General features: G+C 47.4%; 1 protein-coding gene across 15 annotated transcripts in view; it reads right to left on the bottom strand.

Moving 5' to 3' along the window:
* Nav2 (neuron navigator 2) overlaps positions 1-17019 on the bottom strand; it is a 621718-nt gene that overhangs the window by 126372 nt on the left and 478327 nt on the right. For 13 of the 15 annotated variants that reach the window (XR_005974653.1, XM_041656370.1, XM_041656355.1 and 10 more), the window contains 2 exons: positions 12369-12477; positions 10373-10762 (listed from right to left, as the gene is read on the bottom strand). Coding sequence is in view for 14 of the 15 variants with exons in the window: in XM_041656370.1 (XP_041512304.1) it covers positions 10373-10762; positions 12369-12477 (499 nt within the window). In the remaining variant the exon portion in view is untranslated. The remainder of the gene's footprint in view (positions 1-10372; positions 10763-12368; positions 12478-17019) is intronic. The other 2 variants (XM_041656285.1, XM_041656314.1) reach the window with 1 other exon arrangement.

Here is a 17019-nt window from a genome sequence, read left to right as displayed (position 1 = left end):
GAGGAAGAGAAGCCCATGGTGATTCTCGGCTATGTGGCACCAGGACAAAGCAAATCTTAGACACTACCCAACAAGCAAGCACTCAAATACCCCGTCTTACTCGTTGTTTCTCTACCAATCCAAGGAAGGGCAGGCTTTGGAGAGGGGAGCACTAGAAGCATCTAGCAGGGGGCTGCACTGGAAGAGGCAAGGCTGGCATCTCAGCTGCTGAGGCCTCAAGCTTGGTTAATTGGCTGTAATGCTTAGCAGCTCTTTGATATGGGACAAGACACTTCTCCACTCAGTTCTCACGTCTCTGGGATGGGGATAATGACACACTGTCAGATGCTAGACAGGGCCTTGCCTTGTCTTCCCAGGGCCTCCAATGCAGGCTAACCCTCAAGGACCACCCACACTTACCTGGTGCATGGTCACACCCTTAAAGAAAACTGACTATTACCCTTAAAGAAAACTGACTATTCACTATACCTCCCCCAGTGGCCTTCAACTGTCACTAGCTCATCAGTCAGGGGTAGGGGCTCATGGGCCTTCTCCATCCCCCAGGCTGGAATGTCCACTGGCTTAGGCTTGGGCAGGTCTTATGCAGGGAACCACAGCTGATGTGTGTTCATGAGCACAGCTGTCCTTTGATGTCTAGAAAACACTGGTTTGCCTGGGTCCTCCCAGTCCTCTGTCTCCTACAATCTTTCCACCTTCTCTTCTGCAATGACTCCTGTACCTTGGGGAAGGGGTGTGATAGAGATGTCCTGTGTATGTCTGAGCATCCCACAGGTATTTATTCTATGCATGTTGATCAGTTGAATACTTCCTGTTCTTAAAGTTCTTAGCAGGCCAGTGCTCTGAGCCCCACCCTTCAGAACACCCTAGTTAGCTAATAACTCTACCTTCCCTGGGGTATCATAATCTTCTTCCTCAAGTGAGAAGTCACACTAGAGAAGACCTGGGCGCACAGGGTTTGAACCTAGCTTCAGGGAATGCGTGGTTCTAGCTATTGCTACCCATGTGAACCAGCCAAGTATCTTAACCTTTCTAAGATTCAGACTCCTTAAAGACAAAGAGGGAGCCAAGTAGTAGTGGCTCATGTCTTTAATCCCAGCAACGGAAGGCAGAGGTAGACAGATCTCTGTGAGTTCAAGGCCAGGCCGGTCTATAGGGCAAGTTTCAGGATAGCAAGGCTACACAGAGAAACGCTGTCTTAAAATAACCAAACCAACCAACCAACCAACCAACCAACCAACCAACCAACCTACCAACCAACCAAAACAACAGCAATAAAAATGGTAACTAGGGAATGAAACTGGTCTCCATCTCAAAGAACTGGCTGGCCAGTGGAAGAATAGGTGAGACAGTCCTTACATATACCTGGAATACCACAAACACCCCCCCAACCTGTGACCAGAGGCAAGTAGACACGTGTGTGTTCATGGTGAGTCGACTCTACAGCTCTCCTCTCCTCCACAGAGGCAACACCGCATCTGCTCTTCTCTAGGTTCTGACGACTTCAGTTGCCCTCACTCTTTAAACTTCCCTGCTCAAATATATGAAATGCCCAGTTGCAGAAGAGATGACCAGCTGGTTACAGACACAGCTCTGGGAAGAGAGACCCAGACTCCCCTGGTCCCATTCACCCAAATCAAGAAGGAGATATGGCTATGATTTACAGCTATAAGCTATGATTTACAGCTATAAGGACATGAAGGTCCCTCCTTAGACAAGCGTATCATTTCACATTTGAGTCTCAGAAGGCGTCAGTCACCAGAGGTATTCTGGCCAGTGTGTCTGTCTGCCACTAGCTCAGGAATAAGATGAAGAAACAAACCCACTGCTTCTTGTGAGACTTTTTGGGACACTGGGTCCTGGAGAGGGGTACAATGCTTCCTCTGAGGTACCCAAAGACTCTCTCATCCATGATCCCACTCCCTACAGGATGTTCTCGCTTTGACATCTTGCCATGTTGTTCTCTGTTTGTGGGATACAGGTGAGTTATCTCCCATCTCAGACAACTCATTTTCATGATTCCACATAAGGCCTGTGACAGACTGGGGTGGCTAATTATATATGTCAACTTGGCTAGGCTGTGATACCCAGAAATCCAGCCAGACACTAGTCTAGATGCTATGATGAGAATTCACATTTAACACAGATAATGAGAGAGAGAGAGAGAGAGAGAGAGAGAGAGAGAGAGAGAGAGAGGAGAGAGCTCATCTAAGAAGCTGTAGATTTTAAAACAGGAAGATCCTGAGGAGGGAATCATGTCTGTGGATGGTCCCAGGACTTGAGCCCTGGACTGCCTTGGAGGCTTTGGACTTGTATGTCTCCATGACAGCATGGTTAATTCCCTAAAGTCAACTAACATCCTCCAATCCCTGGGGGTCCTGTTTGGTCCTGGGCTCAGAAGCAGCATGGCCACATCTTTGAAAATGTGGACCCAGAAGCCAAGAGATACAGCTACCTGGCCCTTAACACATGGAAAATGGGCTGAGAAAGTGAAGCAGTTTCCTAAGCAAAGACTGGCAGGTCCTGTGACTCCCACTGGGAAATATCTGCAGCACAGCAAGATGGGAGGTTGCTCACAAGGAAACTTTGGCTTCTTATCTTGATCAAGGCCTAGGCACACTCAGTCTCAGCCTCCTGTTGAGTCTTCCAGCATGGGCTTACTGTCTCAGGGCCAAGACACTCCCAATCCATCCAGATGCTTTTCCTCATATTCATCTCCACTCCAATCTGGTATTCTCCAACCTTGCCACCATAAATCTGTCAGAGCCATTCTAACTGCTGGCTGGGCAGATGCAATCGGGAAGGGATTTGCAACGCCACTGGCTCACTTTTAAGATAAAAGCTAACATGAGCTGGGTTTTCTAGAAGAGGGCGGCACAAAGGTTTAGCGAGAAACAATGTGGAGCTGCAGTTCTCTCTTCAACATAGGCTCATCTGCAAAGCATGGGGCAGAGAGAGGAGGGCTCTGCCAAGCATTGCTTTCCATCAGAGGAGCAGAGGGGTGGCAGGAGGATACAGCATACAGGAAGGCAGTAAGGACACACTGCAACACTTCCCCAAAGGGAAAGAAGCAGCAGAGGGGCGACCATTTTTCCATGTCTTCCAGGGCTTTCAAATGTTTTAGGGCCTTTAGGAACAGTACCATGTGGCTGGAGAGACGGCTCAGTGCTTAAGAGCATCAGCTGCTCTTCCAGAGAAGCCAGGTTCAATTCCCAGCATCCACATGGCAGCTCACAACTGTCTGTAACTCTAGTTCTGGGGCATCTGATACCTTCACACCAATGCACATAAAATAAAAGGCTAAGTAAATTATTTTAAAAGAGAACAATACCATATAAAAATCTGAATTTTGGAGCTGGGGTTAGTACCCCATTTTGACAATGCATCCAAAGGTACAGAGTCAGATTCCCTGCATGTAGAAACGCCCCTTCCCCCTTCCGAGTGTGAGTTCGTGGGCTACAGGTTTACACTAGAGAGTAGCTTCAAAGATCCAGTTTCAGTATAAAAAAGAATATCGAGTGATCCACCCTGTAAAATTCATACCCCAGGGCACACCAGGGGCTGGGATGGAGATGCCTGCTAAACACTCGCCAGCTACACAGGAGAACGCCCGTCAAACTCCGCAACTATGGGGTTCAGAGAACCTGAAGGTTGGTGAACACAAAGAGGTGCCAGGAAAGAGACCCCCCTCTCTTCCCATGATGATCAATCTTCCTAATTTCTCCAGTCTAGTGGCTGGCTGGCAGGATCTTACAAGTTGGGGTCCTTTCTAGATCAGATTCCTGCCACACCCTCTTGGAGATGGCCTGAAGCAGGGCCTTGCAGGATAGCTTTCCCACAGGTCATTTATCTCGGCTCCAGGAATCACACACACACAGACTTCTTCCTCTCCTATCCGTCTGCCTATAACAAAAGCCTGCAAGTCGCTTGAGACCAGTCCTAAAAAGGCAGTGGGAGGAGAGGCCAGGTAAGAAAGAGCCTTTCAAGCTATGAACCAGACTTGCCACCTGCCGGCTGCCTGGTGAGACACCTCACACAACAGCCCTCGACATTCAATGGAGGATGGACAAGTGCCCTTGCCCACTGGGCAAATGGCCTGCTGCATTCTGTGCTGTTGCTCTTTCCTGCACAAGTGACAGCACAGGGGAAGCTAAGAAACCACAAGAACAGGTGGCTGGGGCCTCATGCTCAAAGGGACTTTGACTTCAGACACACACTCATCCAGGGTAAGGGGCTGGTCTTCTATCCCCCACCTCAAAGAGTTTCTTTGTGTAGTTCTGGTAAGTCTGAAACTCTCTTTGTAAACTAGGATGGCCTTGAACTCAGAGAGAGATTCAGAAGCCTCTGCCTGGAATTAAAGGTGTGTGCTGGAATTAGAGGTGTGTGCCATCACTGCCTGCCTGATCATTGTCGTAGTCATCATCATCTTCCTCCTATTCCTCCTCCTCCTTTTGGTTTTTTTTGAGATGGGGGTTTCTCTGTGTAACAGCCCTATCTATCCTGGAACTATCTCTTGCAGATCAGGCTGGCCTCTGCTTTCTGAGTGCTGGGATTAAAGGCATGCACCATCAACCGTCCCAGCCTAGCTGGTCTATTCTTAAGGCCAAATGAAGCATTCATTCATTTCATGAACTGCTTACTATGGGACTGCCACTGTGTCCAACAATGTGTGAGGATCCCTTCCACACACAGGTATGTGCATACACATCACAAGCACTCATGTACGGGCACATGCAGAGTAACATACAGCTCTGCCACTCCTGTCACAGGCACTTCCAATCTCAAATGACCTCAGAGGTTTGAGGACCTGGCAGCCATGGGGGGAGGGAAAGCCAAGCAGACACACATCCTGAATAGACCGAACACCTGTGCTGGTATCAGGAGGCAGGACCCTAGGGAAGGGAGGTAATTTAGTCTCCCCGAAATCTTACAAACAGAGCTTCAAGTTGGGACTGGCATCTTTCTAAGAAGGGGAAACACAGGGTTTTCCTCCTTTGCCTGCTAAGACATGGCCACCATCTTTACACCAGAAAGAGAAGCCTCACTGGAATCCAGTCTTCACACCTTCGAGCCTCTGGAACTGTAAACAATATAGCGCCACTATTTAAAACTCAAGTCACTTTTTATGACATCATTCTGGGCTGACTGAGGCACATCCTGAAGGACTGAGAGAGCAAGCCAGGGTCCTTCATTTCCGAGAACTGTATCTCCCAGGAGAGACCTGCACCCCTCTTTTGATGGAGTATTGCCTGCCACTGAGTACGGGAACTCAGGCCATGCAGATGTCAGTGCTGCAGACCACACGGCTGGAATCCTTGTTTTCTCTCCCACGCTGGCCACCAGCAGCTGAGAAGCAACCTCGTGGCCTTGGCTGCAGCACTCAAAAGCAGTGGGGCCGCAGCAATATCCCTATTGGCCACTAGATGACACCACAGGACATGCTGCCTTTCTCTGAGTGGTCAGAGTGACCAGGACCACTGGGTTTTCAGCTGGTGAGGATGAATTTCCACAAGCCCAAGGTCCTGCCAGGGTGGGTACCACAAACAGACTAAATGCCTACTATGCCCAAGTCTTTGGACTTAGGGAAGTAATAGGCAATGTCCTCCTTTGACACGCTCCTACAGAGAAAACACACAGGCTTGTCTATGCATGCATACGTGCATGTATGCATCTATATACACATGTGTACTTGAGTATTGCTGACTCTTGGCCTGGTGCCAAGCACCATCTCTAATTTTCAATATTAAGACTTTGTTCCCGTCCATTTGGTAGAGCAACGGTTAACCCTCAGGAGTCTCCTGTTCTTAACCCCTATTATGTGACACCAGCCTGTCCTCAGACAGCTCATATGAGAAAGGCTAACCTGGTTGTTTAGGGATGAGCCAAGGCCCACAGAAGCAGACCCTAGCTAGGGGAGCATGTCTCTGGGGTGGTGTTCTTCAGCACAATCAGACAGGCGTACTTGGGGAAGGAGCTGCAAGGAGAAGAGCCATGCCCCATGCACAGAGCTGCAAGGAGAAGTGGCATGCCCCATGCACAGAGCTGCAAGGAGAAGAGCCATGTCGCATGCACAGAGCTGCAAGGAGAAGAGCCATGTCCCATGCACAGAGCTGCAAGGAGAAGAGCCATGTCCCATGCACAGAGCACTTCAGACATAAGACTCAGCTTTTGTTGAAGGCACACATGGCACAGCCAGAGGCAGGAAAGGGCAGAGGGGGCCAAAGCTGCGTAAGGCACGGGAGATGGATGGGTCAACCTCCGAGGGTCTTCTATGGCCATCTTTTTTTTTTCCAGAAAGGGATGTATATTTACACCTCAGAAGATTATACAACCCAGTTCTGCCTTTGAAAGGAAAAAAAAAATTCCTTTCAAACATATGGATGCTAAGTCTGCCCTTATAATTTTATTCTGTGCCACATGGCACCAGGAAGTTTTAGGATCTGAGCACAGGACTGACTCAGGACACCCAGACTTGCTCAGAGACACCTTCGTCTGTCACTTTAGCTTCTTCTCTATTAGAAAGAACACGAGCTACACAACTATACCAACTATACCAAGCCAGGGCCCTGCATCGTAGAAAACACAGCCACAGGGTTTCAGAAACTAGATCTTACCTCCACAGCAGGTTTCTGAATGCATCTGCTGCCAACTTCTGTAAACATTTTCCCCAATGAGCTTCTGGCCTAATAAAGACTGCTTAGCCACTGAGACTATGTTTGCCCTATGCCAAATAAACAGCTGGATACGAGCTGGTCGATGTGCTGTTTCCAAGTACCCCGATGTTCCAGGCCAATAGGGCACCTAGATTCTGGTAGAAATGTTGTGCCTTTGTTAGTTAAGCATCTGTAACAGGATACAACCTCAGCAGGAGGGCTAACTGGAAGGTTAACGTGTGCATCTGGAAACTGAGGAGTTTGGGGTATTTGGATAGCATGCTCAACATCACAGGGCTCACAAGAGACTGGGTGGGGCTGAAACTCTAGGTGGAGTGTCTCATTCATTCACTGTCTACTCCATCAGCTGTCTCAAAGAATGAGTTGTTGGACAGATTCTGGGAAAAGTGACCAGTCCTTATACTCACAGCTGGCAGTCTATGTAAAGAAAAAGAAGTGGGTTGGAAAGACATCAAATGGCTTGCCTTGCAGTAGGCATATAAAATCAGTCAGAGCGGAACCCTCCATCTGTGTTTTCACGGATGGAGGCGGGCTTAGCAAGGGTTCTAGAATATTCCAGGCAGAAAGAGCATTAAGTAATGCCTACGCTTCCTACAGTAGAAAGCATTCTGAATGAGCAGAGTTCTTAGGTTCCAGCCACAGGGGTGTGCTAACACTTACACGTTGTCCACGCTCACTCAAAACCCTAGCGCATGTGGGAGGAACAAGCTCTGCAGAGCAGAAGGGCGGTACAAACATCTGCGCTTTTCAGGGAGCTAGGAAATAGGATTTCTCCCAGGGACAGGCGAAGCTTCCCTGGAGTGTGAGCATGTCTCCACCATGTGGACACTCATAACACTGTATTAGACTCAATCCACTCCCCAGCAAGAGCAATGAAGGAGTCTTTCATCACCGGATACAGAAATCTCAGAGGAACCAGCACATGGGCTCAGATATCAAGATGAAATGAACGATGACCAGGTCAGCTGTGCCAGAAGCCCAAATCTCCTAAACCATAGGAAAAGATTCAACTGTGTACACTTCTGCTTTATTACTGCACACGTTACTGTTTCCAGTGTTTGTGGGATGCTAGAAACACACAATGCTGCTGACTGGGCCCAACTGATGCAGACTGTTTATCAGCTATTCTGGATGGGAGAAAACGGTTAAGACTAGCTCTTGTTTTTGGAGGTTTTACCACCTAAAATGGTCCTAACTTCAGCACAAATCCAAACACCTCTATGCTTATGCTTTAAAATGTTTTTATTGAAGATTTTTTCTTCTTAAATAGCTTTTATTGCGTGTGTATGTTTGTGCACACACCGGTACACACAACAATGTCCAGTGTCCTGTGCTTTCTTTCCCTCTCTCTCTTTCTGACACATGGTCTCTTACTGAGGTGAAGATAGGGCAGTAGATAGTAAACCTCCGTGACTCTCTTTCCTTTTACCCCTCCCCCCCCACAGTGCCAAGTTAAATTCCATAAAGTCATGCCTAGCTTTTTATGTGGACACTGGGATTTGAACTCAGGTCCTCCAGCAACTACCCTAACCCACTCAACTACCTACCCAGCTCGACACCCGTGCCAATGTGTAGTTGAGGCTGGAGAGATAGCTCAGTGGCTAAAGGCACTGGCTGCTCTTAAAGAAGACTTGAGTTTGATTCTCAGCACCCTTTGTGGTTAGCTCACAACCATCTGTAACTGGGGGTCCAGTGGAACTTTGAGTTGCAGGGGTGACCAATATCCTCCTCTGACCTTTGCAGGCACCAAGCACACAGATGGATACACAGACAAAATGGCACACGGTAATAATAGGAAGAAGATGAGCTGCACTATTTCAGCACAGCCAAGAGGGGCTGGCAAGATGGTATAGCACAGTAGATACAGTCAATAATCTCTGGAACTACTTTCTCCCTTTTTTTCCAATAATATATTCTTTTTATTTAAACATTTATTTATTTATTATGTACATAGTGTTCAGCCTCCATGTATGCCTGCAGGTCAGAAGAGGGCACGAGATCTCATTACAGGTGATTGTGGGTCACCATGTGGTTGCTGGGAATTGAACTCTGGAAGAGCAGTCAGTGCTCTTAACCTCTGAGCCATCTCTCCAGCCCCAATAATATATTCTTAATTATGCATCTGAGCGTGGGTATGTATAAGCAAGTGGAGGTACCCACCGAGGATGACAGGTAGGATTCCTTGGAGCTGAACATGCAGGTGGGCCACCATGTGGTTGCTGGGAATTGAACTTGGCTCCTCTGGAAGAACAGAGCATGCTCTTAACTAGTGAGCCATCTCTCTAGCCCGGGGCTCTGTTAATAGGTACCTGATCACTTGTAAGTTATCTCACCTTCCCATTCCAGTTTCCTTGTCTATCAGCCCAGGGCGGTGACACTGTTTACCCTTAAGGATTCTGTAAGGATGGAGCAAGGTAACACATACAAGTACCAACTCAGTACACCACCTGGTGGGGGCTCCAGCCATTACTAACGATACAGAGACACCACCGGTTCTCCATCCCCATTCTATGGAGCATGAATATGGCTGCTAGCCCTGACTTTTCTTATCTATAATTTTCATTGCTAGGACACTAAGGGTGGGAATGGTCTCACAAAACTTCAAAGCACATCTCAGGCAGGCAAGATAAAGAGATGTAAGTGACAGTTACAACATACCTGAAAATGTGGCCACAGATGAGCCTCCCCTGCCCCACCCCACAGCCCCCAACTCCCTCTCATACGCCAGACCAGGTACACTCCACTGCTTATGAAAGACTATCAGGCCGGGCGGTGGTGGCGCATGCCTTTAATCCCAGCACTCGGGAGGCAGAGGCAGGCGGATCTCTGGGAGTTCGAGGCCAGCCTGGTCTACAAGAGCTAGTTCCGGGACGGACACCAAAGCTACAGAGAAACCCTGTCCCGAAAAACCAAAAAAAAAAAAAAAAAAAAAGAGAGAGAAAGACTATCAGACACGTCGTGGTGGTGAGTCTTAAACTCGTAGAGGAGTAGCAGAGAAAGACGGAGCTCCTGTTTCTCCCTTTAGTTACCCACCCATACGTTCACCCAATTAGAAGGACCCGTGAGCTCAGATGCACACTGTTCTAGGGACTCAGAGAGCACAGCAGGAAGGGGAGGGAGACATGAATTTATCAACTCACGCTCAGGACGACTTTGAATAGTGGTAAGCATTGAAAGGAGCCTACCAGGGCACACAGATGCGGTGAGGCTGCAGGACAAGGAACCTTTCCAAATGGAAAGGCCAGCGGGAGTAAGCCTGGCAGAGAGCAAGGAGACGGAATGGCAGTCTGGAAACAGTGCAAAGGCGGTGGGGCTGGAGGGAGGTAGTGGAAATGGAGGATGGAGGGGGAGGCACAGCAGAGGAGAGCCATGAGGGAGGAGGAGGGGAGGGAGATGCATGAGCTCTGTGAGGGAGGGAGCAATCAGGCTCACCAGCCCAGGGAGGCTAAGTCACCAGCCGGGCAGTGTCCATGACAAGGCTGGTGTAAAGGGTACAGGGAGCAGTCATTTACATAGTGAAATTTTGTGATCCCCAGCTGAGTCTGTCTACCTTTCCTTTAAATCACAGCCCAGTAGTGTCCCCATCACACCATGGAGCCTCTGGCAGCAGCAGATGAGGCAGCCAGCACCAGTTCTAGAGACCTCTTAGTAAAGGAAGGCCAAGAGATGCGAGGGCCAGGCCTTCCCACCTATTCACTTACCCGCTCGTGATGTCGTCACTCCGGATGTTCTTGCTCAGGACGTCCCCATCACTCATGTAGCCAGGGGCATCCATGCTGATGCCTTCCAGGTCCACCTCATCGCCTCCCTTGTCCGAGACGTCCACGTGGCAGATGCTGCTGCCCCTGGAGGCCAGCTGCCTTCTCAGAGGGGCAGAGTAGACATAGCGGCCGGCCTCTGCGCTGATGAAGCGGCTGGCATTGGCTCGAGGTGGGTACCCGTTGCCCATTGAGGGGGCATCGCCTGCCTGGAGCCGAGGGCTGGACTGGCCGAGTCTCCAGGACAGAGGAGTGGGCCTTCCTGTCAAGCTGAGGATGCTGCGGCCACTTATCTCCGTGGTGACATTGGTGTCAAATGTAGTTTCTAATGTACTGAAAACATAAAACCAACCGGGGTCAGACTCCAATGTGCCCTGCAGGCTAGGTGGTTTTTAAATATTCAGAATTGTAAAAACAAACAAACAAAAAAAGAACTTCTCATTTACAAAGCAGGATGAAACAGCAGGTACCAGGTACCACCTGGTATGATTCCTTTATTAAGAAGGAGAAAGAGAAGCTGTGCATCTACCTATACATTTTGAAGAACCTAGTGGGAAATGAGCTCTAAGGGCCTCCCCACTGACCCTGTAATTAAACACAGACTGCAAAGCCTCATTCTGCTGGAAGACCAGAATCTTCTCTCCAGTTCAGGAAAGGAAACAGAACATGCTGAACTTATGAAGAAGGGATGGAGTACCCTCTGGTCCATTGGTTGTAGCATGCTGCACCATGCTTCAAGGGTTGGCTAGAACAGCCTGCCCTGAATTACTAAGGCCACATTTCACATCCTTGCCCCTCCCTAGATAGCATCCTAGAGTCAGTGTTGGTGACTAGGTGGGAAGTGGAATGACAGATTCATGCTCAATCGAGTCACTGGACCTAAGTTCAGGATCCAAGTTCTTCAGATACCTACAGGGTTAGGTATCTCTCAAGTTCACATTTTGAACAGCCGGTTGGGTGCCAGTGGCTGCTTTTGTCCCATCCCCTGTCCCCAATCCTGGAACTGACCTCATTTTTGACATTTTGGACCTCTGAGTTTGACTGAAGTCAGAACCTACAGATTCTTAGTGGTGAGTTTGACAGTTTAGTACCGACTGTCAACTTGACAGAATCTAGCCTCACCTAGAAGACAAGCCTCTGGGCATGCCTGTGAGGGTCAGGTGAGGAGGGAAGACTGACCCTGAATGTGGGTGACCTCTTTCTATCAGTTGGTGTCCAAGGCTGAATCAGAAGAGGAAAGCGGAGCTGAGCACCAGAATATCCATCTCTCTCCGCTTCCTGACAGTGGACCAGCTGCCTCACCTTCCACAAGGAATCGCTTCCTCTTAAACCAAAACCCAAACAAACCACTTTCTTCCTCGAGTCACTTCAGCTATGAGAAGAGTAATTGATACTCCTCTGAAATTGGAGAAGCCATGAGAACCCATGAGGGCTCAGTGGGGTAGCTGGGACTCTTTGATTTTCAAAGCCAAACACAAACTGTAAGACTTCATTCAGCCAAGATTCTGGCAGCACCGGCTCTGCATCCTCCTCAACGGTCTTGCAGAACAAGGGAAACAACCCGAGATTCCTTCCAACAAAGCCATAGTTTAAACAGAGCGGTGTTGTATAAACACTCCCTCTTGTCTTTCATACACGTGCATGACTAACACCATCATGTGTGTCAGGAGACCTGGGAGGAATTCAAGTCACACAGGTCAGACACAGTTCACCTGTTCCTTCCAACGGCTTGAATGATGCAAGTCAAAGAAAGTGTGGATGGAGCCGGGGGCAATTTCCTCTGGGCAGTGCCCTTAGAAACCTTCGGCGGGGTCAGTATCTGTATATTAACTTCTACCCCCTTCATTTCTCTTCCGCTCTCAACCAAACCACTTGTGGGGAGCCCGGTATGCAGGAGAGAAGCAGAGAGAGAGAGCAAAGCAATTCACGCTGCCCATACCTGTGTGTAACCTGAGTTCCCCGTAAACTGGACATCGTCTCTTCTAAATTCTGTCGTAGGTCCGCGATGTTCTTTACTGTCCGCAGCCGCCGAGCCTCGGGATCTTCTGCTGGAGGAGCAAGGGTTAAGATCAGTCTGACGTCACTAGATCATGAGGCTCATTTATTCGTATGTTGTTTTCCCAAGACAGGGTTTCAGGGTTTCTCTGTGTAGCCATGGCTGGCCTGAAACTTGCTTTGTAGACTAGGCTGGCCTTAAACACAGAGATCTGTCTGCCTTTGCCTCCTGAGTGCTGGGATTAAAGGCGTGCACCAGCATGCCTGGCTACAAGATGAGATTTTTTTTTTTTTTTAAGATTTATTTATTTATTATGTATACCGCGTTCTGTCTGTCTGTATGCTTGCTGGCCAGAAGAGGGCACCAGATCTCATTACAGATGACTGTGAGCCACCATGTGGTTGCTGGGAATTGAACTCAGGACCTCTGGAAGAGCAGTCAGTGCTCTTAACCTCTGAGCCATCTCTCCAGCCCGATCATGAGATTTTTAAGAAAGAACAGCAACCAAGTCAGGGATGATAATGCTAATCTATGTCCAGCATTTGTTGTGGGTGATTAGTAAGGACTGAGGATGTATGTATGTATGTATGGATGGACAGATGGATGAATACATCAGTATGTGTGTATAGTTATATAGATGCATGCATGCATGGATAGATGGACGTGAGGAGATATATACACACACGCATATGCACACACACAGATGAATGGATACTCCAATGAAAGGGTTCCTTCTGAAGGCATGCCTCTAAGACTGACCATGCCTCCAGGACCACTTTCTACACATGAGAAAATTTAATGCCTTTTATTTCTCTGGGTAATACATGTTCTTCCCAAACCACCTGCATTTGCTCATCACTGCCAATCTCCAGGGAAGGCCTCCCTCCCCATTACTTCTGGCATGTGTGCTGTTGACCAGCAGCTGCATGGTCAGTTGTGGAGAAGTTGCTCTTCCCCATCTTCTGATTCCATACCTCTGAAATGAGCATGGCCAGAGCACCAGTCTCCAAAGCCAGTAGAAACACAGGCTAGAGCCTTCAGCACCCTTTGTACGATGCCCATCACAAGCCTCAATACAGCCTGCATTCCCATGTCTGAGTAGAACCCACACTGATTCCCGTGGGTTCCACACAAGAAACAGCACACACAGGATGAGAAGCTGCGTGCCTCTCGACGCAGTCTTGCTTTGCGTTCTTTCGCTACTCTCTTTCATTTGGCCTCGCCAGGGAGCAAAGGAGATTCAATGATTAAAGAAATGAAGGATGGTCTAGAGAGACGGCTCAGTGGTTAAGAGCATCTGTTGCTTTTTCAGAGACTTGAGTTTGATGATTAGCATCTGCAAGGTGTCTTACAACTGTCCATAAATCTAGTCCCAGGAGAACTGATTCCCTCTGGTCTCTGCAGGCACCAGGCAAAAGGACTCATACACATAAAGAAATTTAAAACAGGAAAAAGTAAGAAATCTCCCTAGAGAAAATCAAACATGTGGGCTGGAGAGATGGCTCAGAGGTTAAGAACACTGGCTTCCAGAGGTCCTGAGTTCAATTCCCAGCAACCACATGGAAGCTCATAACTGTCTATAATGAGATCTGGTGCCCTCTTCTGACAGATCACTGTATGCATAATAAAAAAAAATAAATCTTTAAAGAAAAGAAAAGCTGTGACTTCAGGAGTCCCTGCACAGTTTCTTTCTTCCTTCCTTCCTTCCTTTCTTTCTTTCTTCCTTCCTTTCTTTCTTTCTTTCTTTCTTGATTTTATTTATTTATTATGTATACAACATTCTGCCTCCATGTATGCTTGCATACCAGAAGAGGGCACCAGACCTCATTACAGATGGTTGTGAGCCACCATGTGGTTGCTGGGAATTGAACTCAGGACCTCTGGAAGGACAGTCAGTGTTCTTAACCACTGAGCCATCTCTCCAGCCCCCCTGCACAGTTTCTTTAAAAAAAAAAGAAAAGAAAGAAAACATGTGACAGTAGCAAGTAGAATTTACATTAGACATTGAGTAGAACTTCCGACCAAGATTTCTAATGGAACAGCTGTCACCTAAGAAAGGTCACAGAATTAAGCTTCACCTCTGAGATAGGTACCAAGTTCCTTGGCCTTGCAGTGGGAGTTCCTGGAGTGTAGGGGTAGAAAAAGGTCAGCCACATGATTATTATAAATGATTATTTATTTATTTATTTATTTATTTATTTTCAAGACAGGGTTTCTCTGTGTAGCCCTGGCTGTTCTGGAACTCACTCTATAGCCCAGGTTGGCCTCGAACTCACAGAGATCTGCCTGCTTCTGCCTCCGGAGTGCTGGGATTAAAGGCATGCACCACCACTGCTTGGCTATAGAAGATATTTACTAGAGCAAAAATGTCTAGACTAGAAGTACAGCTCTTTTTAATTTTCTACCCCCTTTAATCCAGAGAAATTCGGGAGACATTTTTCTCTTATTTGAACTGTGCTCAAACTTGAATTTACCAGCCAAATCTTTAAAGTATGTGTGTTTGCACACGCTAGTGTATAGGTAAGAAACTTTGAATTCTGGATGTCTCAGCAGTACAGTGTACCAGCTACTCTTGCAGAGGACATGAGCTGTTTCCAGCACCTACATCACAGCTTACAGCCTGTAACTCCAGTTCCGGAAGATCCAGCGCCCTCTTCTGGACAGGCACCAGGCACACACATGGTGCACAGACACACACACAGGCAAAACATAGATCTTCAAATATATTTAAAAAGATAATCATGGGGGGCTAAAGAGATGGCTCAGTGGTTAAGAGCACTGCCTGCTCTTCCAAAGGTACTGAGTTCAAATCCCAGGAACCACATGGTGGATCACAACCATCTGTAATGAGGTCTGGTGCCCTCTTCTGGCCTACAGGCAGAATATTGTATACATAATAACTAAAATGAATATTAAAAAAAAAAGATAATGATGGTTTATATGTAGGCTGGAGGAGGAGCTGATGGATAGGACACACCCAAAATGAATTCTAAATCTATATCTGATTTTCTTTTTTATCTTCATACTGTAACATCATGGCTGGGGTGGATAGATCAGTGATAAAGTGCTTGTTGTACAAGTGTAAAGACCAGAGTTTAGACCCCACAAACTCACATAATAGTCAAGCCTATAATCCCAGCACTTGAGAGCCAGGGGCAGAGGACACCAGGCAAGCTGGCTAGCTAGAGCAATGGGAGACCCTGTCTCCACAAGTAATGGAGAGAGATCAAGGGAGGTGCCTGATATCCACGTCAGGCCCCCACAAACATGCCCCTGCACACACCTGTGCCCACACACGTACATGCACATCACACATGCATGTACACAAATACAACATCAACAAATTACCATGAAATTATTCTTATGACAACTAGATGCTTTGTTCTGTGTGTACTTATGACGCATGTGTGTACACATTTGTGTGTCTATGTGTAGGTACATATGCACATGTGTGCGCATGTGTGTTCATGTCAGATGTTGTGCTATGTGTCTTCCTCAATTGCTCTCCTCCTTATTTTTTTGAAGCAGGGTCTCTCACTGAACCTTCAGCTCACTGGTTCAGCTAGACTCTCTGACCAGTGAATCCCAGGGGTCTGCAAGTCTTCATCTTTCCAGCACTAAGACTACAAGTGTATGCTGCCATACCCAGCTTTTAAAATGGGTGCTGGGGATTTGAACTCAGGTCCTCATGCTCATGCAGCAAGTGCTTTTATTCATTGAGTCATCTCCCCAGCCCCTGAAATGACATAGCCTTTATTTATTTATTTATTTATTTACTTACTTACTTACTTATTTTTGTTTTCGAGACAGGGTTTCTCTGTTGCTTCTGAGCCTGCCTAGAGTTCTCTCTATAGACCAGTGTGGCCTCAAACTCATGAAGATCTGCCTGTCTCTGCCTCCTGAGTGCTGGGGTTAAAGGCATGCACCACCACTGCCTGGCTGGATGATATGTTTTATAGACAGCATAATACCTTACAATCATTGTCTTGACAAGGTATAGTTTAGGAAATTTTTTGTTTTGTCCTTGGAAAAGACATAAGTTGCTATCTATTTATTAATTTAATGTATGAGTATTTTGCTTGCATGTACTTCTGTGTATTACATGTCTGCTGGGGCTCCAGAGGCTGAGGAGGGCCTTGGACCCTCTGAAACTAGAATTACAGATGGTCGTGAGTCACCAGATAGGTGCTGGGAATTGAATGCAGAGCCTCTGTAGCAGCAGTAAGTGCTCTTAACTGCCAATCCATCCCTCCAGCTCCACATATTGCAATCTTTTCGGTTAACGGCAAAGGATGAAACGATATTTTGAATTTGGGCTTCCATAAAACTAAAAACAAATCTAATATTTTAGAGTTCTAAATTTTGTTGAGAAGCAACTGCAGATGAAGGACAAACAGGGTGACTCAAAGTTGAGCATTAAAGCAGTCCAGAGTCCAAACACGAGATGTCCTTACAAGTTAGAGATTTAGTAACAGTTCTGGGGAAGACGGAAGAGGCTGTGCAAGAGAAAAGGAAGGAAAGGGAAGACGTAAATTGGTGACACAAGGGAGCAATACTGCTCAGCGCCAGCGCCATGACATTAGCCTGCCTAGCA

Source organism: Microtus oregoni, unplaced genomic scaffold (genome assembly GCF_018167655.1).
Source record: "Microtus oregoni isolate MIOR12 unplaced genomic scaffold, Mior012 000000F_ref0000247, whole genome shotgun sequence".
In the NCBI taxonomy this organism is placed as follows: domain Eukaryota; kingdom Metazoa; phylum Chordata; class Mammalia; order Rodentia; family Cricetidae; genus Microtus; species Microtus oregoni.
Note: the sequence above shows the minus strand (reverse complement) of the source record. Positions and strands in the feature narration are given on the sequence as shown.